General features: G+C 37.5%; 2 protein-coding genes across 2 annotated transcripts in view; one reads left to right on the plus strand and one right to left on the minus strand.

The window, feature by feature from the left end:
• Positions 1–493: 493 nt before the first annotated feature.
• Positions 494–23,980, minus strand: Col4a1 (Collagen type IV alpha 1). Its single transcript, XM_018512902.1, has 27 exons — positions 23,961–23,980; positions 23,102–23,144; positions 14,788–14,938; positions 14,069–14,329; positions 13,385–13,740; positions 12,969–13,103; positions 12,777–12,884; positions 12,304–12,525; positions 12,011–12,199; positions 11,813–11,929; positions 11,467–11,631; positions 11,008–11,310; positions 10,547–10,930; positions 9,976–10,182; positions 9,704–9,872; positions 9,457–9,584; positions 8,755–9,193; positions 8,220–8,569; positions 7,837–8,103; positions 7,582–7,753; positions 7,017–7,262; positions 6,437–6,802; positions 5,809–6,024; positions 5,107–5,478; positions 4,089–4,260; positions 3,314–3,428; positions 494–1,694 (listed from the first exon to the last, which is right to left on the minus strand). The coding sequence occupies exons 1-27, from the start codon at positions 23,978–23,980 to the stop codon at positions 1,437–1,439; spliced, it is 5,931 nt and encodes a 1,976-aa protein (XP_018368404.1). The 3' UTR covers positions 494–1,436.
• Positions 23,981–25,067: 1,087 nt separating this feature from the next.
• LOC108764597 (collagen alpha-2(IV) chain) overlaps positions 25,068–27,008 on the plus strand; it is a 54,824-nt gene continuing 52,883 nt past the window's right edge. The window contains exon 1 of the mRNA XM_018512903.1: positions 25,068–25,554. Within this exon, the coding sequence (XP_018368405.1) occupies positions 25,408–25,554 (147 nt within the window). The 5' untranslated portion in view covers positions 25,068–25,407. The remainder of the gene's footprint in view (positions 25,555–27,008) is intronic.

Genomic DNA, 27,008 nt, shown 5'->3' on the forward strand with positions numbered 1-27,008 from the left:
CTATTGGCAAGTTTTTATAACGATTATCATCTATATAATAAGATATAGCTGCGTCTGCGACAAGATAAACTGTTCTGACCATAGAGATTTGCCGGAATAAATTTCTTACTCTCGCGATAAAATGAGTATTCCGTGCAAAATATCTCTTGAATTCAATTAAAGTCTTGCAGTAATTATGCACTGCGGAAAAAGACACTTGAGAAAATGTTGCAAGTAGGATGGTTAAAATATACTTTTCTTTGCGCATTTTTTGTTAAAATATGTAAAGGACATGCACAACAGTAATATGAATGAAACTATCAATTCGCTTTTGTCGTTTGCAAAATATTCGCGTATAAAATTGATAGACTAATATGAACTGAATGAGCAATTATTTCTTTTTTTATCACGTTTTCCCTCGGGCTTTTATAACAATTTTTCATTGCTTTACATGCAAATGTCGCACTGGCGCACTATTTAGGAACAGATATAAACAAGTAAAAATGAGTCGGTGAAGTTTGAAAATAGAATTTTATTAGCTACGTAGCAAAATACCTATTTATTTAAATATTTGGCGTCACACGATTACCAGGCTAAGATCGTTTATATTAATATACAATATGTAAAATGTGCCATATTGGATATGGGCAGTGTCCGTGGTGATACAATAAACTTAGACTTCAATACGAGATTCATACGAGAGAATATAAATATATATTATTTTACATGCTAGAATAGAGTACGCTATAAAGGCACTTGCTTGAATAGTTATACATATAAAAAAAGAAGAAAACACATATGGCGAAAGAGAGGAAGCGCGTGGATAAAAGAGCGGATAACGAATGAGAAGGGTGGCTCTCGGAAAAAGAAACTATCCAGAACGTCGGGAGCGTCCTGACAACGAGGGGCGAGGAGGCAGGAAATAATGAGGACAAGACGTGGCTGCGGAACACGTTTGAGGCAGAAGGAATCACAGGAGAGAAGGATACGTCCGTTCTCTTTATTTCTCAACATCGTCGACGCGGATCGGACGATGTCGTCTGAACTTCCGTTCCGTCGTACCATTCACGAGACGTTACCGCTCTTTTCTTCCTTGTTATCAGAGAATGGAACCAGAACAATTCCGACGAGTTCAATTTTCCGTGCTACGGAGACGCGACAAAATGTATCCCTCGCAAATCGAACGAATTTTCATTATCTCGAATAAACATAGAGATCATTTCCGCGTGGAATCTCTAATGTCGAGACACTGTACTCGACGAAATTGTATCGGTTTCAATCACTGCTCGTTTATAGTCGTAATGATAATTTCGCTTCGGTCTCGTGTAAAAAAAGGGGGGGGGGGGAGAAAAAGAAATGTATTACATGTATGTCATGTGTGTATGTTGTTACAAATGTATATGTATGTGTATGTATGTGCATGTATGTGTTCTATGGGTAAACGGTGGCACGTACGTTTATGTATTCTTTATACAAACTTGGCAGCGACTTATTCGGGATCTAAGATTGCCCGCCTTTAGGGTCTGTTTTTCGGGGCTCCTGAACTGCTGGCCGTCTTCTATGGTCACCATCCAGAAGCTGTACTGATTAGAATAGTAATGGCAGTGTCCTTTGGCGCCATTGCACTCGATGAACGGTGTGGCGCGGAAGTCCTCCAGGCAGGAACCAGGACTCGACAGGGACTGGCCGCCGCCTTGGGAACCTGCGCCGGTGTGCTAAAAAGATGGCGAAGAAATTTTTTTTAATAAATATCTAAGAATCCAATTTTTATATTTCTAATTTTTACATTTTTACTAGAATTTTACAATTCCAGTTGAATGATCCAAAATCACAGTTGAATCTGAATTTTCTTTATTCAATTCTAATCGGTACATTAAAAAAATAATTTACTAAATCTTAAAACATATTTTATAGTACAGATTAAACATTTACGACAAATAAATATCTATTTAAAAGAATGATAATTAAATCAAACTAATTCTTATACCAAATATAAATGTATTTTTAGTAAATATTTAGTTAGTATCAAACAAATACTTATTAATAAATTTCTTTTCAGTATATTCGCGGATCCAGTGTGCTTTAAATTATTGTATTTGTATTTAAAGTTAATAAAATTGAACGATTTTTTCATTTTGATGAAAATTCGAGGAATAAGATCGTTTAACTTAAAATTATGTATAAGGTAGTGAAAAACATTCATAAACAATTTTTCACAACGTAAAAAAATTTTTGAGTTTACAATTAATGAAATGTTTGAGCAAATGCCAATTAAGGTTAAACATTAGAAATTGTTAGTAAAACTGCTTCATTTATTAGCTACACAAATATCATCAAATCGTTGAGAAAGAAAGAACGTTTCGAATAAAATAGATCTCTTTTTCAGCGAGAGACAAATCTTTGCCTCCTGACAGCACATTGGGATGAAAGTTTGCCTTATTTCGAGCATGATTGATGTGAGCTTTCTAACTGAATATGAAGCAAATTCCGAACTTAGACGATTTAGGAGAAAAATAATTGTATAAAACTACTATAAAAGATAAAAATACAACTTTGTGTGAAATACAAATTTTTTGGTAAAATACGTTTAAACATTAATGTAATTTTAAACATTAATGATATTTAAACATTAATGTACTTGTGATATAAATTCGATCATTCGATTTGTCCTGTTAATTTCTTTAAAAATAGTTCTGTTCGAAATTTTATTGTTAGTACATATGAAAAGTTTTTTAATTACATCACATTTCCATTTCTCAACCGTTAGTATAATTTTAATGTTTGTCAAAATTAGTACCGTGCGATCTAATTTATTTAATTTATGTTTAATTTAATTTATTTTATTTATTTGATGTTAATTTTTTCTTTATTTCTATTTTTTTATTGCTACTTTTAAACTAATATAATAATTGATTTAAAGTAAAATGTAATCGATTTAAGATAATTGCGATGCATTGATAATTTTAGCTCTATAAAGCTAGCAGGACCAAATCAATAGAATCAAATCGAACTTATCGGAATTTTTATTACTCATTTTGTACTAAATTGTACTATTAATGATAATTTTGTACCGTATGCCATTTCGAAAAAAAACGTGACGGTGCGATACTAGCTTACTATTAACCTGGTAGAATCAATTCAGAATAAAAGAAAAATAATATCAGAAATCAATAGGTTCGATTTGATTCTGCCGATTTGGTCCTGCTAGCTTTATAGAGCTGATAATTTTGTGAGTTAAAAAATATATCACTTATTTTTATTAAAAGACAATGTTAAATGGAAAATATGAAGTTATATCTTACGCTATGCAACGGCAATAGGAAAAATTACTTACCATTACAAAACTATAACCGATCCAAAGACCGGTCCATCCCGCCGGACATTCTGGAATGCTTATCGTTTGACTGTGTACCGCTATCACATTGGCTGGAACTTCGCATACCACACATCTATCGCAGAAATTACAAATTTGTTTAGTTAGTGAAATCTATATGGTCTATATCAGACTTCAACGTCTAAATTCTCATAATACTAAAGAATGTGTATATTAACCGAAAATTTTTATACGCCAAAAAAGACAAATTTATTTGTAGAAATATGGCTATAGATAGAAATAGGAAATAAGTAAAAATAGGAAATTAGACATAAAAATATTAATTTTTTTTTACATCATTTTTCCGATGACCAGTATTATGCATATTGATTAAATTTTAGCTAATCTTGCACATTTTTAAATCAATATATTTGATAATGCGTCAGCATCATTTAAAACTCAAAGATATAAAAATCTAGTATGATATAGCTTTTTAACTATAATTTCAATTATATATTTAGACTTGATAATAAGTTAAAGATTTAATTATTGGAAGATATTTAAAATCGAAAAAACAAAACTAAAACATGTTTAATTATTAATGATAGAACAAATAGTAAAAATTAAATGCTTTTTTGTGTCATAAAATTCGCTTACAATTTGCGTGGCTAAAAAAATATTCAATTTCGTTGTATAACTTTTATGACAATTTTCTAAGGAATGCAGAAACTTTATGTGCGTTCGCAATAAAAATCTAGGCGACACACAGTATGCATAGTGAATAGCATAACCGTACCTGGAGATATATTCTTCTATCGCCGCCTCTTCGACGGGCATCATGGGAATTGGACTATTGGTAGATAGCCAGTAAGAACGATCATTGCGACTAGCGTAATGGCAGACGTTGTTGACGTCGCAGAACAGGAAGGGTATCGTTGAGAATTTTCTTACACACGAGCCGGCATAACCTGTTTTATAATCATTCATGAGACGAGTTTATTTAGGTTAAAAAATGGAATTTCATCGCTTTGAGATCAAAAAATTGCATTATCTCGTGCGATTGCAATATCTCCCACTGAGGGCAAGAGTTAGAAAAAAAAAACAAGAACGGCCTGTTTTACTGAATGCAAATATGCATTAGCTTAATCGATGCTAATTAAACCATAATTGTGCGAAAATATGTGACGCGATGCATATAAATCCGTTGAATAATGAATTTAAGTGTCTATTAATGCTCAAACACGAGTCATAACAATTTAATCTAGATAATCAGGATTAATCGCGCAAATCTCCAACAAACTCCGTTCGTAGAAAATATATATATATAAGGTCAGAAAGTCGTAGTAAAGTTATAAATCTAATCTGATAAAGTTATAACAATAAAAATAAAAAAAAGTGAGATTTCTCTAAATATTGTTTTTTTTTATTTTCCATATTAAAATCTAAAATATTGTTGTGAAGTTTGCGTTTCATTTTATAATAATTATTTTATATTTATTTTTAGATTGAATAGAAAATCATGTTGTTGATGATTATATTTTAAATAAATAAAATTTTATTATGTCTCTTTCTATGCATATTTATAAAATATATCTAAAATACTAACAATACAAACAATAAAAAATACATCTTAATTTTATCAATATTAATTATATAAATTAATTTTTATAATTATTATTGATGGATAAAGATTCCAATTTTTTATTAATATTATATAATGAAATTAAAAAATAAAGTCTCTTGTTGTAATAAAATTTTAATATTTATTGAATTTAATGTTTTAATAGATATATAATTTGAGAAATAAGACTTGCCTAAGTCTTGAGAGTGCGCTCTCTCATCGCCGTCAGTGTAGAGCAAGCTGTATCCTTCCCAGAGTCTTATATGGCCCGGTTCGCAAATCGGCAGACTTTGACTTTGGCTGTGTTTGACCAGAAGGATACCGGTGAGATAATCAGGTGTCGTTTCACAAGGTGCACCGGGCACGCCGATGAGTCCTGGCGCACCGACGGGACCTTGAAGACCCGGTAAACCGGGTGTACCGACAGGTCCAGGTAATCCTGATAGTCCAGGAGGTCCTGGTGGACCGATAAAACCTTGCGCGCCTTTAATGCCATCTACGCCAGAGAAACCGGGCGGACCCGAAAGTCCTTTTTCTCCCTGAGGACCAGGCGGTCCAGTCGAACCTAAAAAATATTTACAGTTTCAGATGTATCGTGTATATATAACGCACATATATACACTATTAAGTTCATAATGTTAAATTATACTCTCTTGTAATTATTTTTCATTTCTATAGATCTATGTCACTGCTCCTACTCAATATTATTAATTTAAATTTTAATTGAAACATTGGGATTGAACAATTTAACTCAACAACCCTAACAAGGAATGTAATTTGACTCAAATTTATTACTTACTAAGTGCATACTTGTGCTATTATGGACTTTGTTTACTTTAAAACTGAGCAAATATATATAAAATGTAGATATTTGTAAAAATTACTATAAACATACCAGGATATCCGCGATCTCCTTTAGGTCCCATTGGCGGCTCGAGACAGTCTTCACCTTTTTCACCTTTCTCACCTACGTAACCAACCGCACCCATTAATCCAACTGCACCAGGATATCCTCTATCACCCTTCTGACCAATTGGTCCAGGTAGACCATTTACACCATCCCAACCTCTTTCACCTTTTTCTCCTTGAGGTCCGTCCAATCCATTTGGTCCTAAAAATGAATCACTAAACGTCATATTGTCGTTCAAGAATTAATAATAATATGATTTTCTTCGTCGTTTTAATACGGACAAAAAATATATTATCTTTAATGGTAAAAGTAATAAATATTAGATGAATATTTATATAATTACTTATTATAATTACTTTATCCGAGAATTAAAGTTATTGTATATTTAATAAAAAAGAATGCTTTTATGTACAACATATTATTCAAAGGCATACACATTTATCTGCAATATATTATTGAAATATTCACACACTCTATCTAATAATTATTTTTAATTTATATAGTAATAGTTTTAATTAATTTTTTAGAAATAAATATAATAATAGGTTTTTAATTAGAAATAAATATAGTAATAGTTTTTTAATTAATTAGAAATAAATATAATAATTAGCACCTGGAAAACCGGGTTCTCCTTTTTGTCCTGGGGCACCGAATAATCCAGGCGGCCCTTGATCACCCTTCTGACCTCTTTCACCAGGTGATCCAGGTGCACCTTCGAGACCTGAATTGCCATCGCGTCCTGGAGGTCCAGTCAAACCTGATAGTCCTTGATCACCTTTTTCACCTTGAGGTCCAACTGGCCCATAAGGACCAATGTCTCCTTTTGGTCCAGGCAAACCAGGCAATCCTGGTTCACCCTTCTCGCCAGGTCGTCCTGAAAATCCGTCTCTACCGTGCTTACCCAATAGACCAGGCAAACCTTTCTCGCCCTTTATCGTAACTCCAGGAATTCCAGGAATACCAGCAGGTCCTTGTTCACCTATATGAGACATATAATGCTTTATAAATATGCAAATAAATTAAGAAATACAACTATAGAAATATAAAATACAATTATTTTATTAATACATAAAGTATAGGTAAAGAATTGCAGTGTGATTGAATATTTTTTGTAACATTCATTGTATACATTTATATTATTAAAATGTTCATTATTATTTAAAGCAATAGTATATAGTAAATAAAAAACATACCTTTAGATCCGGGAGCACCATGAGGTCCAGGAGATCCTTCGAATCCAGCTAGACCTCTGTCGCCCTTTTCACCGTCATAACCAGGGATACCTGTTACACCTTGATTTCCTTTCTCTCCGTTTTCTCCAGAAAACCCAGGAATACCTGGCTCACCCTTTTCACCCTTAATCTGGATTGTAGGTCCTGGCGGACCACGATCTCCCTTTTCTCCTAATGCTCCTTGAATACCGGGCAATCCGACGAGTCCTAAAATTTAATTTTGTTTGACATGATCCAGTTTCTTTACGTATATGAATCCGTTTTTTATATATTGATAAATATTATATTAATTATCTAGTGTGCGTTTATAATATAGTATTAAATAATTCAAGATTGAATAAAATAATTAAGATACTTTAATGATTTCTTTGTTTTATAAATCTAATGTATTAATAATTAATTGTAAAATAGTGATGGCGATTTTTACGAGAATACAATTTTTTTTAAACGTAATGTTTTTATATTTTGTAATACTAGTATTACAATTGTGATTGAGGGTATTTTACAAAATCTATGTTGTAACTACCTTGTAAACCGCGGTCTCCTTTAATACCATCGAGTCCAGGCCGGCCAGGAGGGCCCATCTCGCCATCAACTCCAGGGAAACCAGGTACTCCCTGTGGTCCGATTTCACCAACTTCTCCAGGAAGTCCGTCTATACCGGGCGGACCAGGTTCTCCAGGTGTACCCGGTGGACCCTAATAATAACAATAAAGAGAAATGAAATTATAATCACAAAATTCTCTATTTTTTAATACTTTCGTTGATTATGGAGACTTACATAGTCGCCTTTTATTCCAGGGAATCCTCTTACACCAGTGTCACCTTTTTGACCTTGGAATCCTGGTAATCCATCCCGACCTGGTACGCCCGATTCACCCTTTAATCCAGGCAATCCGTCTCTGCCAATGCCTGGTTTTCCAGGTTCGCCCTTCGCTCCATCAATACCATCTCGTCCTGGAGGGCCTAAAGGACCTCGTATTCCAGGCATTCCTGGCTCACCTTTCTGTCCTTTTTCTGAGACCTGTCCTGGTTCTCCTTTCCTACCCTGATTTTATATGTGTGGTTGCATATTATATAATATAAATATATATGTGATATATGATATATATATATATGTATATATGTATAACAAATATGTATTGTAAAATTGAAAATATTTACCGGTAGACCCGGTAGACCAGTATCACCCTTAATTCCGTCGTAACCGATGTTTCCTGGCGCACCAGATATACCAGGTAGTCCTTGATCTCCTTTTAATCCAGATATGCCAGGACGACCAGGCTTTCCTTCCATACCTGGTAATCCAGGGAATCCTGGTAAACCTTTGTCACCGCGTTCGCCCTTTAAACCTGGTAGACCATCAGCTCCAGGTCTACCTGCAGTACCAGGTAATCCTCGTCTGCCGGGATATCCTTTCGGTCCATCGATACCTGATTCACCGCGATCCCCTTTTGTTCCCGGGAATCCTGGAAGACCCCCTCTACCTGGTTCTCCTGGTAACCCTGGCTCACCTTTAAATTAAACGATTACAATTAATAATATGGAATTATTCATTACATAATTATTACATTATTAATTCTAGCAAGTTATGAACTTAAATTATTTTCTCTAATTTTTTTTGTAAAACCACATTATCTAAATGTTCTTAGTTATTGTTGACATATAAATCCTCACACATATAAATGTCACATTATACCTTTGATCCCATCCGCTCCTGGAATACCAGCAACACCTGGAGGACCAGGTGGGCCAATCGGACCTGTGTCTCCTTTTGCACCAGGTGCTCCTGGCAAACCATTTATTCCCGGTGGACCCATGTCTCCTTTCTCGCCAGCAAAGCCTGCTAATCCCTGATAACCGCGTGGACCTTCTTTTCCTGGTGGTCCAGGAAGACCTTTCTCTCCCTTTTCACCCGGAGGACCTGTTAGACCAGGACTACCTTTGACTGATATTCCAAGTTCTCCTTTTTCACCCTTCGGAGCCGGAGCACCCGGGAAACCCCTAGGTCCTTCTCGACCAGGTTCTCCTGGGAAACCCATAGGACCCATGTTACCCTTATCACCACGCGGACCAGGTAAACCTCTTGGACCCACAGGTCCAGGAGCACCGATTGGACCAGGTGTACCGGGTGGACCCTGATTTTTAAATTGCAACATTATGTTGTGACGTTATATTTCTTTACAAATAAAATAACTACTTACGTGTTTAATTTATTATTTATCATTATTATTATTATTTAGTTTATTTATTGTTTTGACATAATTGTTATTAATTAAATTATTAATAAAACTTAGTAATTAATTTTATTTATAAAAAAATTTACATATATTTATCATACATAAATAGTTCTGATAAAAAGGAATATTTTTCCACAAGTTTTCTTTATTGATATACTTACCGAGAAACCTTGCAATCCTTTATCACCAGGTAATCCATCCCTGCCAGGTGGTCCAGGTTCTCCTTTGTCACCAGTTAAACCTCGATCACCTTTGAAACCTTTCATAAGGTCGAGTGGTGGACATTGACCTAGTTAAAGATAGAAAAATAATTTTTATTGTATATTTATAAACATATATACCGTATTTTTATAACATTTTCAAGATAAATAATAAATAAAATTTTTTTTTAAATTGACAAAGTCTTACCAGGTTCACCCTTAAATCCGTACAAACCAGGTTCTCCTTTCTGTCCTGAAAATCCTGGTCGACCTGATTCTCCAGGTTCACCTTTTACACTTAATCCTTTCTCTCCCTTACGTCCAGGCGTTCCTGGTCTTCCTGGAACACCATCTTGTCCAGGGAATCCACGATCTCCCTAAAAGCGACGAGTTTGTAATCTGACATATAAAAAAGATTTGCCAGAAAAATATTGACTGTTTTCTTAAAATTAATAAGAATAATTGAGAAATTAATCTTACTGGCGTTCCTTTAAGCCCTGGGAAACCTTCGAATCCAGGTCTACCCTTTTCTCCCGAAGGTCCTTCTGGTCCCGGTGGGCCTTGTCGACCAGGCTCTCCACGCGCTCCTTTATCACCCTTTTCTAATTTAAGCATATTCCATGTCACGGTTGCTGGGGTTCCGGGCTCTCCTTGAGGTCCTGGAGCACCGGGTATACCATCTTTTCCCTTATTGAAAAATTGATATATTTTTTTTATTTTGCAATTTACAATTACAGTGCGTAGGTATATGTCTCTATAGTATCAGTTTTATAAATATTTTTTAAATGTTTAAAACAAAATATATATTAAGCAGAAAAATATATAAAAATTTTAAATTATTTCTCAGGTCTAAATAAAAAATATTCTATTTTTTCAAAGAATATATTACAATTGTAAAATTCTTAATTTTAACGCGTATGTTATTATAAAAATAAAAAAAAATGAAATATATATATAAAATTATATCGACATACTCGAAATATAAATATGGCATGACAAGATAAATAGATAAAAAATAGAAAAACAAATAATAAAAACGATATTAACATACCGGTAGTCCTGGAGGTCCGATTGTGCCTGGCAAACCATCCACTCCAGCTTCTCCAGGGAAACCGCGTTCTCCAGGTGGCCCTCGAGGACCGGTAAGTCCGGGCGTACCATCGAAACCACGATCTCCTTTAGCGCCTCGCAATCCCGGTATACAATCTATACAACGACCGCCGATATCTCCTTTCTCTCCAAGCGCTCCAGAAAGACCTGGTACACCGTCTCTTCCTGGCGCTCCGGCTTCTCCTGGCTCACCGGGTGCACCCGGTGCTCCTGGAATGCCGTCTAGAGAATCTCCTGGTCGACCACGTACCCCCGCGTAACCCCGTTCGCCTTTTTGACCCTTCTCTCCATCAAAGCCAGGTGTTCCATCCGTTCCTTTCGGTCCCTACGCCAGACATAATAACTTAATTACTTTTTTTAATAATCAGTATAATAGTTACAAGATCTGATCATATACTTTACCATTATAGAGAATCCTTTGTCTCCTGGCGGTCCTCGAGGTCCCACTGCTCCGGGTGGTCCATCAAATCCACGTGGTCCTGGACCTCCGGGGAACCCGGTCAAGCCAGGCTCACCCTTTCCACCCTTTTCTCCTGGCAAACCTTCTGGACCTGGAATTCCATTCGATCCAGGACCTCCTTGTAAACCTATAGGTCCTCTCGGTCCTGGATCTCCTGGGAAACCGTCTGTTCCTCGTGGTCCAGTAGGTCCTGGAAAACCACGTGGTCCTTTCGGACCTGGTGGTCCAGGTCTTCCTTTACCACCCTACGATGCGATATCCAATAAAATTTTAATTTTAATTTTAAAATGACATTTCTTTAGTTTAGCTTTGCATATTACATAAACGTTAAAGAATAATGTATAAAAAGAGTTATTTTTAATTATACATATTAATTTTATGAAAAAAGAAACAAAACTTACTCCTGGTGGTCCAGGAGGTCCTCGTAAACCTGAAACACCCATCGTTCCATCTCGACCGGGTTCTCCTTTCTTGCCGGGTCGTCCAGAAAGTCCCTCCAATCCGTCAATACCTCGATCACCTTTTCGTCCAGGAGGTCCAGGAGGTCCAGAGAAACCATCTCTACCCTAAAGTAAAAAAAAAAGATCAATTATTTTTGTAAAATTTAATAACTTAATAATATTAATTTGTTTTATTAAAATTATAAAAGATTATATGTATATTTTATGTATATTCAACATATTGTATATACCTGATACTCGTGTGTATGTGTGTGGTTAACAATCTTTTTATAATTAATGTACTTACACGAATCCCTGGAGCTCCTGGAAGACCCTTTTCTCCTTTTTGTCCTAATCCTCCAGGTATACCATGATCACCTATGAATCCCGGTTCTCCTTTTTGTCCTTCTGGTCCCATTTCACCCTAAATATTATTCTAGTTAGCACATAATTCTACATATAATAATATAATGCCGAAACAACGCGATAATATTTTCCTACGTACTTTATCTCCTTTATAACCTGTTTCTCCAGGTGGACCCGTGACTTCCGAGACTCCCTCGAATGGCATGATGGGCGCAGTTGAACCCGGAGGTCCTGGTTCACCCTTTTGACCTTTGTCTCCCTTTAATCCTTCAAATCCAAGACCCATGTTTCCTTTTTCTCCTTTAGGACCTAGTATGCCAGGGGCACCCTGGATTTACATATATCAAATATATTACATGTAATATAATAATGTATAGAAATACTTTGGAGAGGCAGCTACACTTCGACGGATAATATTTGAGCGATATTTACGTAGGGGCCTCGTTCACCCTTCGAACCAGATAGACCGCGTTCTCCTTGATAACCAGGAGGACCGGGAGGCCCTCTTACACCATCCATACCAGGTTCACCCTTTTGGCCCACTGGAAAAGCACCAGCATACGCTGGTTGACCCTTTTCTCCTTTAGATCCAGGTAGACCTCGAAGACCGCGAGGTCCTGGTTCTCCAGGTACACCATCACGACCACGGTCACCCTAAAAACATAGTACATAAATTATGATGATATAATAATAACTTATAAACACTTTTAATAAAAATTGTTAGAAGATAATTATTAATATGATAATCTTATGTATGAATTATTTGTAATGTTTCTTCAATTTTATAACTTTCATATTTTTATATTTAAAACATGAATGTATCTGATAAAATAATAAGTATAAATTAAGCAAATTAAGAAATGTAATTACATTAAGATTTTCAATTGCTTGTACAAAATACTTACATCCGTTCCGTTACAACCATCATGACCAGGAACGCCAGGAGAACCCGGAGGTCCTTGTACTCCAGGTATACCGTTTATACCAGGAAAACCAGGCATACCCATTTTTCCCTTTAATAATATCAAATTATTTTTTAGAGAGAAAAAATTTAAATATATATTATAATATATTATAGTTTTATTAAAAATACGTACTCTATCACCTTTCGCGCCGTGTGGACCTTGTGGACCAGGATCTCCCTTCTCACCTTTGGATCCTAGAAGACCTTCTGCTCCTGGAAATCCGCGTTGTCCCTTAGGTCCTTGCGGTCCGATTATTCCTGGTGGTCCCTTAAATGAGTATATTACAATAAATTAAGCGTTTAAAACTTTGAAAAATCACGTGTAATGCTATTAGCTGTTGACAAAAGGACATAGATTTTCAATCTATCGTAAGAATAAAAGAGCGTTCATGACGAATAAAAATATCCTTATGAAGCATGTACAAAGATTGTTTGCGAATTGTATAAAATAAACTGCAAGATTTTATCTATTTTCGTAAAGTTCATGTTTGAATATTATAATTATCGCTTTAACATCTTTAATATTTTATTATCAATTTTTGAACCAACCCGCGATCCCTTCTCGGCGAAACACTTGGGCGCGCAGCATCCCGATCCGGTGCAGTTTCGCGGTGCTCCGGGCATGGGTACCACCTGGTAATTGCTCGGATAATTCTCGTCATCTCCAGCGGCACCGTAACCCCCATAACCGCGTCCACGACCACCGTAAGCGTCATCGCTTCCACGACTGCCGCCGTAAACTTGTCCACTTCCGCGACTCCCACCATAAGCACTTCCGCTTCCACGGCCATAGGAATCCGGACCTCCCGCACCATAAGTTCCTCCATAATTACTACTATAAGAATCACCAGAACTTCCTTGACCGTAACTATAAGAACCTCCTCCTCGCTCACTTTCACCGGCACCTAAAAAAAAAAATTACCAACGAACTAAAATTATCCGAGCGATTTATTGAAAGGTTTATTGAAACGATAAATTAAATATCTGCGTACATATTTCTACTAAAAATATTTTTTTTATAAATTTATATAAATGTGCATTATTTTAAATGTTAAAAATTAAAGAAGAAACATTTTTACCAAAAATTTAATTTAATTTCGTAATATTTTCAACTACAAATGTTTCCTATATACTTTTTTTTCTATAATATTATAAACATTTGAAATATTTTTCTTATACCGATCTCAAATGAAACGCTTATTTTCCATAATTTGCAAGGATAAGATTGATTACCACTGTATGTATCGTAATCGCCGTGACCATCGAGGTAACCGCCTGGTCGATTTTCGTCAATTCCGGATCCTGGCGTGCCGCCGCCGTCAGGATACCTGTCGTAGCCCGGCGATGCTCTATCGTAAGGAGATCGGCCCGAGGAAGATTGACCGTGAGGATCGCTTCTGTTTCTGTTCCAAAAGAATGGGGGATAGGCCCTTTCGTCAGGACTGTAATTACCAGACGTGAAACTGCCGTTCCGCCTTTCCGCATCCTCGTATCCTAGACATGCCAATTAACGAACGTAATGCCGGAATTTCTGATAGTTGTTTCCGACATTTATCCCTATTACGAATACTACCAAATTTTAGGGAACGAAAAAATGATTCGTTGCACGCGACGCAAATTGATAGTCCGCTCGAAGATGAATTGTCTGCACGAAACGGTATTGAAGCACATATTAAGTATATTCCGTTTTTCAACTCTACAAACTTATGTCTTCTTACATTAATTAGCTCAACAAATATGTTCTTCATAAAAAATCTTTTATAACTAATTGAATAAAAAATATAATTATGAAGATGCAACATCCCTATCGTAAAATCTACAATCCAGTTTTTATATTGTCGGATGACATAAGGATGCTGGATGGGAAAGAAGGACGTAATTATTGTACTTCCTCCTATTTCTCACATAAATCATAGCAGCGAAAAGCATGAGGCGGCATGTTGTCCAAGTACCTTCGTTGTCCGTAATAAACCCTTTGCCTAAATATTTGAAATCTGGCGAACTGCCGTAGTCATCATCGCTACCGTTTGTAGGCCTTCCGATATCACCTCGATCCAGCGGCACGACCGGTGGTGGATTCGGCCATGATGTGTGATTTAATTGCTAAAACAAATATTCGAGAATGAAAAGCTCCATAAATGGAATCGGAAAAGTACTGGAGCACCAGTGCGATCAATAAAACGCGATATCAGACACGTTTGTGTAAAAGGTACAGGTACGTGATGAAAACGAGTTACAAATTGTTTGTCAAGCTTATAACATTAGAAAATACGAGTTTTATTGTAATAAATTTATTTTCTGTAAGTTTTTAAAAGATTTATTTTCTTAAAGAAAAAAATAGAAAAGTAGGTGAATATAATTTCCGTCGAAAATTGTTGGAAAGATAAATTGAATTTATTAATTCATACATTATTCAAGATATTATAATTATTACAGAGTGTGTCTCAAACTTTACATCCATGAATCAATTTCAAGTCAAAGAATCTTATTACGCGAGAAAAGTAAATATAGGTTTTAATTTATTTCTATATAACAAAAAATTTTACATATTTATGTGTTTCTTGATACACGTATGTTAATATAACAATGTAAATTTAAATTAAGCGCACCTAACATCGCTCATAAAATTAATTACTGTATGTACTTTGATCGTAATTTTAAGAGGATTTTACAGCGAAATTACTCTCAGAAACTCGTGCGAATAATGATTAACGTTAAAGATAGCCTCATGTGCACTTATTAAAATTATTCTTCGTAAATTTATAGACATGCGTTCTATGACACAAACGACGTGGCCATAAATTTTTAACGAGCTTGCATTTCGTGTGGCTAAGATTTATGTTTTATCCACCGAGTGCATTGTTCTTAAAGCCTCATGGCGAGCGGTACGATGATACAAAAAGAGCTACTTTATCGACCGTTTGTACGAGCCTGAAGAGAAGATAAAACTGCCATGGCGTTAGTGGTTACTTCTAATGTTCACCGTTCCTTTCTTCCTTCATTTTTTACGCTTAGCGACCATTTCAAGCAGGATTAATTATGTTATCAGATCGGAACACTGCACATTATTGAAAATCTTGTTTTACAACTAGAAAAACGCAACATTAACGCTCTTAGTTTAGATAATTTTATAGAAACGAATAATTTAAAAAAAATAATAAAATTCCAGTCGAAACTTTAACTAAGTAGATTTCCAAAAATGATGATTATGAATTATGGCCTTTTAATTTACTTAAATTTAAAGACTGCATTTGCACAAAATTATATAAAAGAGCTAATAAATTATATCACGTTGTTTCTGATAATGCATATTATTTCATTAATATTGTTAAAGTACTATAATTATTTAATAATACTATAAATGATTATAATTATATATTATTTCATCATATATTATTCAATTAATATTGAAAAAAGTTTGAAAATATATCTACAATTGATATACATATTATATTGACCAAAATAATAAAATCGAATCTACTTAATAACTTGATAAAAATATAATATTTATTAGTTTCTTTGTATAAATATCTTTAGTTTTGTATAATAATAACATATTTAAATGTTACAAGAAATAAATCAAATTAAAATGAAATTATTAGTGAAGAACTGAAATTATAGCCTTTATAGTTAATGAAAAGAAAAAAGACAAGTGTGGGTTTTCGCCTGCAAAAAAATGTCGTTTTGCAGCTACGCAGTGAGCGTATACAGATTTTGCGGTAAATGCGTCATCGTTTTCCTAGAAAGTCATTGTCTTGCCCTCGTTTTCATGTTTTTGTCCTTTTTTTTCGTATTCTCGAGGATGGCACGCGCTGACAGGAAGCGCGGGGAGATAGTCGGTTATCGTTCCGAGATGACGTACCGCCCTCGGAGTGGCTGCGCGTCTGTGCCGCACATGCACCACGTACGACGATAGAGAGACAACGAAGATAGTGTCCTTTTAAAATTTCATTCATCTACGTGCAACCATGAGACTCGAAACAACGACCAGCAGTCGCGTAGATGTAAGAAATCGCTAAAGTCTAAATCGAATGACTGATCGCAAGCGCGAGAGTTGAAAATTTCTATACAATTGAAGAACTCCAAACCTCACGTGATAAAGATTGCAATTTACAATCACACATTCGTGAACCTTTTAATTCCAGACTTGAAATTTATTCTAAATTACAATCTAAAGATATATCATGTCAAAATAGATTTTCTAGATTAAAATTTAAAGATGTGGTACGAAATAGATTTTGTGATCAAAAATATCAGAAAAGGAAACTTTAAGATTATATATAAAACAATGGTTGCTTTCAGCAGAAAAAGCAACTTTGTAATTGCTTTAAAATTTTTTAATATAATTGGTGTTGTTTTTAACTAAAGTTTCTGCATTTAGATGTATAAATAAATGTATTAAAAAATCTTACAATTATAAAGCAGCTTTCTTTACTGAACGCAGGCATTATTCTCGAATCCTGTTGTTATCCTTGAATTTCTTATTCGAGAATAACCAACAGTCAAAAGTGGAATACTTAAGAAAAATCTGTAATTTAATAAATAGTTAAGGATAAAAACTAATCGATTCCATCTCATAAAAGGAATCGTATTTATTAACATTAGTAATTAACATTCTCTTATTGCAAAGTGTCGCAAATTAGGATTCCTGTCAAATTATCTTGTATCGTAGATTAATTATTCAGTGAACATTAATCCTGGATCTAATTTCGATCTAATTTCGATTCAAGTGGATTTAATCCATCATGAAGTCCGGTGATACAGAGGTTCATATATCGCGCAAACAGCTCGCGTCAAAGCGGCATGATGAAATTGTCGATTCTGTCTCCTTTTCTCTATCTTTCCACCTCTCTTCTCTCTTCTTTATTATTTTCTTTATTATTATCATTATTATTTTATTTATTGTATTATATTATTTTTATTCTTTTCTTCTTTTTTTTGTATTTTTTTGCTACTTTGCTTTGTTCTGTCTGTATGTTCTTATGATTACTATCATTTTTATTCATTGTATTATTTTTATTCTTATTTTTTTCTTTTTGTACTTATTGCTATTTTTTCTTTGTTCTGAACATTAATAAATGCTTCATTTGTCTATATCCCATCTCTCTCTCTCTCTCTCTCTCTCTCTCTCTCTCTCTCTCTCTCTCTCTCTATTAATCAATCAATTCTGACTTATTGCACGCTCATACGTCATTACTTGCACAGATCGCGCAAAAGGGGAAGCAGAAATCAAAGCTGTGCGCGGAAATTACTCGTGTCGACCGGTAAACCTAACTAGGAAGGAAAACGATGAGAGGGTGGAGGTTTCGTCTCAATGATAAATCCATTCGTTTAACAATGAATCGACCGCGCTATAGATAGAACACACTATAGATAGAGCATCACGCAGCGAATCTGCAAACCGTGAAATTATCTTGCCCAATGTTACACGATTCATGAGTTATGCAGATGATAACTGACAGATCAAGCTGATGCCGGATGATGCACGGATTAGGAAGTTGCTTAGCACTTTCAATTTCGGATATGAATCGTGCGCAACGAGCCTCTCTTATATTATAACGACGTGTTTCTATGAAAAATGCCGGTGCAAATGATGATTGGAATATCACAATTGTGAAGTGTTTACAAGAAAGATGAAGTATGACGACCAAATGCGATTTTTTACCAAATTTTATATATAAAATAACTTATATATTTAGGTAATTATCTTTAAATTGTAAATAAATTATTAAAAATGTTAAAGAAATTATAGAAAGGTAACAACACATTTCACGGAAAGAATTGTAAAAAAAACGAGGTTTTTGTTTAATAAAAATCGCCTTTAAATTCATTAATACCTGATAGGTCATTTTGTATATTGAAAAAAGGTTAATATCTTCATTATCGAAAGGATTCTCTCTTTTACGTACAGAATTTTAAATGCGCAACCTCATATTTTCGCGTCAAGCGAAGAGCTTTATTCACCACGAAAAGAACGGTCCAGGTTGAAAATCATGCACATTAACTTTGCAACGCATGACGCAACACCGTGACCAGGTCGGGTTAACGTCCTTCGAGCGAAATCAAGGCTCCGATACTGATCGATCGATTTGCAGCCATTACACCGACGACTGACGATGGATAAGCGGCAGTTGAGAGACCGTTGACTGAAGAAGCAAACGACCCTACGAAACCGGCTGCTGATTGAAATTCGCTCGTGCGAGGAATGATCCACGACGGTCGCCAGCAATTTCGTTTAACGAAATCGCTTAACCCAATTCTCTTATTTTAGATACGAGATATCTTTTCGTGACGGTTCAAGAATTGTCCCTTTTATCGCCTATCTCGGCCGCCTTCGTGAATCCGCGATTACGCAACGCGAAGTATATTGTGACCGACCGCGATGGCTGCGTGTCCCTCCTTCTGCCCCCCCCCCCTTTTCCTCCCCTCACCGACGACCTTCTTCTTCATCTTCCCTTCTTCTCGTCTCGGTCCTCTTCTTCTTCTTTTTTTGCACCGCATCTCGGCCCGCCCGCGTCTCTTTTTCATCTTTTGCCGTCACATTCGAGTCCAGCGTGCTTAACGACCGCGGCCAACACTGACGTTAACTCTACGTGGGACGGGGTATACGCTAATTCGTTACTCGAGATTTTTTCTGATCCTGAGGCGGCACCACGCGTATTCATGAGCATAAATGCAGCGTCGGATGACGGGATTCCGATGCGTCCGCCGATTTTAATCTGCCTCGTTAAAGCAAGCGGGGAATTTATCTGGGACGTATAGAGGGACACGAAGGAATTTGCAATTCGATTAATTAATAAGTCAAAGTCGCCGATACAGAAATTCGTTGACTATAGATAATAAAATGAAAATAAATATAGATTGTCGTTTTTATGTAATAAAAAATTACAAACTTTCTCTTAATCTTTATTGAATCTTTAATGAATCTTTTTAAAAATCTTCTCCGAAAATCGCATATTAATATCGATTAATAAAGTGAAATGATTTCAATTAAATTTTTTATCAAAAAAATTTTAAAAAACGTTAAATATAGTTTGTCATTTTTAATATCACAGTGTTTGTAACATTTAATTTAATAACAATTACATCACGAATTATCTATAGATATTTTTCATTCTCATGATTTAATGTATCAGAGTAGCGCGAGTGGTATCAGAAAGAAATAATTTCGTTGAGAATACGTGCTGTTCTCCGAATTCCAAATCTCAGATGTCAACTGTGCTCCGATGTCACAAACAATCGCTAATTCCTGCGTGGCACAGTTTACGCCTATACGCGACGAAACCGCCGATTAGTGAGATTCATGTTTTGTACAACGGCATATTCTCTTCCCCATGTGCGTTGTACTACGCGAGAAATTTTTGAGCGAAAGCGAAATCGCGCTAGGAATGAGGAAAACAGGTGCAAACGGGGGCATAGTGCTGTTTTAACCCAGTGCGCCCCCACGGTCCTCCGACGAGTCTGCGAGACTCGGGGAAATCAAGTCCCGAGCGCGCTCAATTGCCGACTATTTCCAGTAGTGACTAATAAGCTGGCTCGCGTGTACGGTGCGTGTACACGTGCGCGTACGTGGCGGTGGTAATAAAATTACAGCGAGCATAGTTACGGCGCCGTAGGCGGACTGGTCAGTGTAAGAGACGACTGCCCTATTTCGGATCTAACACCTTCCCGTTCCTGCCCAAGGAAGTATTAAAAAATCACGGTGGGCTTATAACGAGAAGGCAGAAGATCAGACCGGAGCTACGAAGGTATAGTGAATCGTCCAGCGATTTTATCGGTTACCCATCTTTGAAACGATCCGCATTGATTATCTAGGTTTATGAGAGAATCATCTCGAAAGACTAGGATGTTTGTTAAATGCCATTTCTGTGAATGCCCTGGTTCATAAATCGAAAAGATCAACGTTTTATCAACGCTGCATCGATAATATATCGATCTTCTTTCGAAGATCAATAGAAAATCTAGTAGATATCAAATCAAACGATCCTAAAAATCAATCGACTTGTGAACCCGGGATGTTTAAATAGCTTCTTGTGTATTTGATAGGAGGCTGTTGAAATAAGCAATAATTCGTTTACTTTTTCCATAATCTTTATAGATCGTGTATATTAATATAACTTATTAGAAAGAGAGAGAGAGAGAGAGAAAGAATTTATAGTTTATTATAAATAGGTATAAACATCACGTGTTAGACAGTATGCAGAAGAACTCTGCTGACGTCATTTCACAAACAGAACCCTAATACTTCCTACTGTGTTATTCAGCTGCCGAGCAAAAAGAATTTATAGTTTATTATAAATCAGTATAAACATCACGTGTTAGACAGTATGCAGAAGAACCCTGCTGACGTCATTTCACAAACAGAACCCTAATACTTCCTACTGTGTTATTCAGCTGCCGAGCATTCCAAGGAATTAGGCCGAAGAAAGGTTGCGAAAGGGCGGCGCGAATAGATATAACAGAAGGAGAATCTGATAGTTGGGCGTTACCATTTCCAGTGAAAGTTACTAAGTGACATACGTTAATTGTGAGACTTGATAGAATAAATGAATACAATTCGATCATAATAATTTTGAATATCTATTTTTAATGATTTTTAAAAATTAGAAAGTTATCAAGTTTTAGAAAATTTTAGCGTTTTTATAAAAATCCTCATCGATTATAAATGTCCGGAAAACACTTTTATCCTAAATGGTCGCTGAAGAATCAGTTCTAAACGAATAAATATATATGGTACTACTCAAAGCTTGAGTCTTATTTGATAAATATTAAAGCCGTCCATGTTGATTTTAATCATTTAAATAACATTTTTAATAGGATATGAATAACATTCTTGGGATATGTATACATCAATGATAACAAAATTCAATATTAAAAAAAAATTGTTATACTTCTTGCATAATAATAAAAAAGTCAGATATTAGATTGCATAATCGAATAATAAATAAACAAATCTGATTACTATTTATTGTCTTCGTAAATTTCGTCATATTTACAAGCGCGATACAGGGATCGATTAGCGTAGCTCGAATTAACAAAATCCTCATCACTTTTATTACGTTCTCTACAATCACCGCTATATTTGTCACACGTCTTGGTAATTTTCCATAAAACGACTCTTATCGCCGAGTAGTAGTATGTAACGCGCTTAAAATACAGACCTCGCCACTGAGATGAACCTCCCCTCCCCTCTTCTTCCTTTTATGACATTTCCTACACGAGCGAAGTGCAATGCCGTAAAGTACCATTTTTGTGCTTGAACTTGCACATGTAAGAGATCCGAAAATTATCAAAAGAACATACAGCACTCTGACGAGATGCAAAATAACTATATCTTCAACCATAATCCAATGATGCGAAGACTCTTCGAAGAATTAAAGTTCGATCGTCATTTCTTACATCACATGTCGTGCGATCATCTCTAATCTTAATATATCGGCGATGAACTGTGAATTGAAACGTGAGAAATACTTTTTATTAATATCTCTCTATCGAGGAGAAATGAGACTGTGCGTGGGTGCACACGTGCTGCGATTGTGATAAATAAAATATCTCTTCATAGGAGTTCGGTGTTCTCAAATCTCGCGCGCTTCCGAGATTTATGCCAGCAAGGTACGATCCCATCGACTGAAATGCGACCCTTTTCAAGTTCTCAGTATTAGCTACTCTCAGCGAATAACGAAATCGCGAGCGCGCCGTCACTTGGATGCACGTGCTGAGAATGCACTGGGATGCACTAGTTATGCGTCGGAAGCGCGTGCATACTCGAGGGTACACACGCGTGCGATCGCACTGATGAATGGACCAACTAAATAACGCGAGCAGGTCGAACCGGTCGCACAAGCACAATGTACCGCAAGATCGTATTACGTATCAGCGTGAAAACAACATATTATGTTCGCAGATCTTGATTTTTCCAATGGCGCGCAATTATTTCTCGCGATCTGTTGACAGGCGTCGATCGAAATTAATGTCGATGATCATCTGCTTTTGTCGATCCGATCGTGAATGATAATTTTCGATAATATAACTAAAATCACACCATATTGCATCAAAGAATCAAACAAGCACAACACATTGGAAATACATATTAAAATAGCGTGATTAGATTTTTCTATACTTAGGATAAGACCACATATTTTTTCTCTTCGGAGAAAAAATGGATTTAAAAAATATAAGAAAAAATTCTGATATAACATGTTGTTACGACATTTGATACTTCCACAGACACTCGCGTTAAAAAGAAGATCAAGAGCTTTTACATACCCCACTAACAATCCCGGCCAGGCAGACTGCGGATGCGACGAATCTGAAAGCAGAATTGCGCCGGGATATTATTCCGATAAATATTGCAGATATTGTTAAATTATACAAAGGAACTAAATGGAGTAAAAAGCAAGAGTGAAAAAGCCACAAGAAAAAAGATAGCAAATCTTTATTTGAACAAAAATTTTGCGTTACACTCGATTCTTTCGAAAATAGATTCCAACAATTTTAAAATTTACATTTTTGCGATATTACTTGAAAAAGAAAAGATAAATATTCTGTACATCACTTAAATAGAGCTGATATTAAACTTATCTGAAAAAGTCAAAATGCGAAGCGAACGATTTTGTAAGGGACCGCTGTATCTCGTGGAGATCTAACGTTGAGACAGGAAGTAGGGTAAATATTCGTCACCGAGGTAAAGGAACTTGACATAGGAAAGGAAAAAGAAAAAAAAACTCGCGCGAGCAAGATGAAAAAACGCGGAAGACACGATTTGCGGCTGCGTCGAAGCTACTCCGGGAGGACGATCTCCTGCGCGCACGCGAGTTCGCTTCTTGTGATCGTCCTTGGGGGATCCTCTCACCTTTCCGCGGAAGCCCGCGCGCAACGGGGGTGAAACTATCCCCTCCGTAGAACAGAGTGAGATCGGCGCAGTCGGGCCCGTCCGGCGACGAGCCAAAAACGAAAATGAATCGCAAAGGAAACACCCAGCAGACGAAGAAAGAGACGAAGAAGAGGAAGAAGAGGTAATGAGAGGACGAAGAGGAAGTAGCGGCTGTAGAAATCTGATCGAAGGAAGGAATCAGTGTAACGCGAGACGGAATTGAGAAAAAAATGAGATCAATGTGAAACTCACCGCAATCCCAACCGGGTCATGTCGACCTCCCTATTCCTCGATGGGTCTAGGGAGCCGAGGAAGCACAGGCTAAAGCACCGAGCACCGCACAGACAGGCAGTCACAAAATATCGCGCAGAACCGGGCACCGAGTAGACCGATGGTGTGTGCGGACCGTCCCATCCAGGGAGGTCTCTGAATGGAGTCCGGGTGGAGGGAAGGAAGGAAGGTGGAGGCGGCGGTCGCGCCGAGCCACGCCAGCTAGAATTCCTCCGCCGAAAGGACCGGGCCGAGAAGAGAGTGCCTTCTCTCGGCCTTCCGCGACGGACGACGTCGCGCGTTCAGACCTCGCTTCGGCCCGCTCGTTTTCCCCGATGTCGACGGGGGATCGCCCCTCTTTCCCTGTCTTCTTCTCTCGCTCCTGTGAGAAGAGGGCGATCGTGGTCTCCTGCCTGGCTGCCTCCGGTTGAACTCCGGGTCCGCGAGACGGGAAGAAGAAGAAGAAGAAGAGGAAGAAGAAGGCAAAGAGTGAGCGACGGAGTTCGCAAGAGGAAGGGGAGGAAGGAACGAACGCGGAGTAACGTCTCTCCAGGGTTGGTAGGGGAAGAAGAAACAACTGAAGAGAAAAGAAGGAGGAGGTAGAGAGGACCAAGAGAGGAGAAGGAGGAGGCGGTGGAGTGCCGCTGGCCGGCTCCGAGCCGAGCGTTTGCTCGCGCGGTCGCGCGTCGCACGAGGACTGTTGTGCGGCCGCGAGGGACCCTACCGGTATCGGCCGTGCCGGTTCCGAGCTGCCAGCAGTGCCAGCCCGAGTCAGCCCGAGCTTACGGAACTTAGCCATACCACGGGGGGGCAGAGCGGGGCCCGTTTGTCAGGGAGGCCGCGCCACCGCCGAGCGTGCCGCGAGAGCTCCACGAGCGCGCAAGGATACAGCGTGCGAGAGAACGAGAGAGAGAGAGAGAGAGAGAGAGAGAGAGAGAACGAGAGAGAGAGGGAGAGGGAAAGAAAGACCGATCAGAGGAGACAGTGACGGAAGAAGAAAAAGCGAGATAGCCAGAGAGGGTGGGAGAGACAGAGACGAAGAGGAAAGAGGAAGAGAAGAGAGAGAGCGAGCACCTCCTCCGCCGCCTTCGGGTCTGCCTTGTGTCCGCCCGTCTGTGTGTAGCGATCAGGAGGACGGGCTAACCGGGCCGTCTGTCTGGCCCTTCGACACGCGGTGCGTCGACAGGCTGGCCGACGACGAGCTTAGCGGCGCGGTTTCAGCACGATATTGCTGAGCCGCACGTCGTCGCCGCTGAGACTGGCGAGAACGAACTCGGAGACACCGCTCTCTCGGAGGCCGCGAGAACGAAGAAAGGACCGGAGGTGAGGCAACCCCTGGCTGGGACCATCCGCGAAACCTGCAGATTTGATCGAAAGATAGAGAAGAGGAGGAGGAGAAGGAGGAGGAGGAGGACCCCAGGCCGACACGATGCGGCCCAGGGCCGCGGCGACGTCGAGAATCATCGGTGACGCGAATCACGGCATCTCGCGGCCTGTCCCGCTTGTCCTGCGAGTCACCTGCGTCCTTGCCCTACTGGTGCACGCCGCCACGTGGATACCGATCGCCGAGGCTGTGGTGAGTACGAAACGTATCCTTAGAATGTATCGCGCACCACCGCAAATTCGTGCCAACGATTACGTGAAACGCCTTTCGACGAAACGCTTTTATCTTCGGGGGATGATAGGAGTTACGATCGAGCGATGGTCCGGCGCGAGAAATGCATGCGACATTGCGTCAATCATCGTGAATGTTCAGAGGGATGACAGATCGCTAAAGACCAACGAATCAGGTAGACGACACGCGGTGAGCTCGATGGTGGGATCGATGGAAACGTCAAAGTTCGAAGTCCGTGTGAATTGGAGAACTGGAAATTGATCACGCACTAAAGATCACGTTGTGACGAATTTCTACGTGGCACATTTTTACGCGTTGATGATCGGATTACCGCTGTTCAAAGTCGTCAATATTGAGGTCGTAGTTATAATCGAAACGAATCTGAGGATGTGGATTGTGATTACATAATCTATTTGCAATAATCACCTCTGTTATATAGGAATCAGCTGTCCATGTGATAGGTGTGATCATTTCTCGTATAGCTTCAATGGAAATTTCGAATGATATTTTTATCAAAAGAGTATTTCGGAAATTATAATTTGAGGTAGTCAATTTCCCTAAAAGACAATTATCTTCGCTGTCTGCCATTAATCTTTGAATCGTCATATGACCCCTACTGCTTTCCACATTTTGGTCGGCCATGTTGGAACCGCCATTTTGGATTTAAGGGTTCTGACATCAAAGTCAACAACCTTAGAATTTGTTAAATAATAAGCTATGTGAAAAATATCTTTTTAATTTAATTTCTTTTTTGGCATCTTGTTATTTTTCTCGTATTCCATTTATTATTTTTATATATAGTATTATTAGATAATAGTTAGATTAGAGTCTTTATCAATTTATGTTCCCATTTTACTTCCTACCATCTGGTGAGATGATTCATAAGCGCGAAAATTGGTTGTCGCTACCAAAGGCACGCACTTCGAAGAACATAATAAATTTCTATAAAAGTCATTCCTAGTTGAAGCAAATTTCAACGCTATTTATCGACCATCTATTTATGGTGAATCGTAAAACACACATAATGCGAAAATTACAGTCGCACTTAGTTTACTTTTGACCCTAATTGACCCTCTCTCTCCCACGTACATGAACTTCTTTACGATTTAACATTCAAACAGTCAAACGTTTAATTTTGGGAACAAAATAATTTTTTTATTTATTTAAAAAGGAACTATTTTTTAATTGAAAAGAGAATTAATTGACTGAAGTCTTGTTTTAGATTTCAACATTTGCGAATAATCGAATAATCGAAATTTTCTTTTTTATTTTTAAAATCTCCAAGTTTTTCATTCACTGCAGATTATTTCTTCGTTTCTATTTCATTCATGAAATTAGATACTATTGTCCTATGCAGTCATCAACTCTCGGCCGTTCCAATGCTAACGAATGTGGGTGTGTTTTGCTAACGTAGC

The sequence above is a fragment of the Trachymyrmex cornetzi genome, unplaced genomic scaffold (assembly GCF_001594075.2).
Source record: "Trachymyrmex cornetzi isolate Tcor2-1 unplaced genomic scaffold, Tcor1.1 scaffold44, whole genome shotgun sequence".
Classification (NCBI taxonomy): Eukaryota; Metazoa; Arthropoda; class Insecta; order Hymenoptera; family Formicidae; genus Trachymyrmex; species Trachymyrmex cornetzi.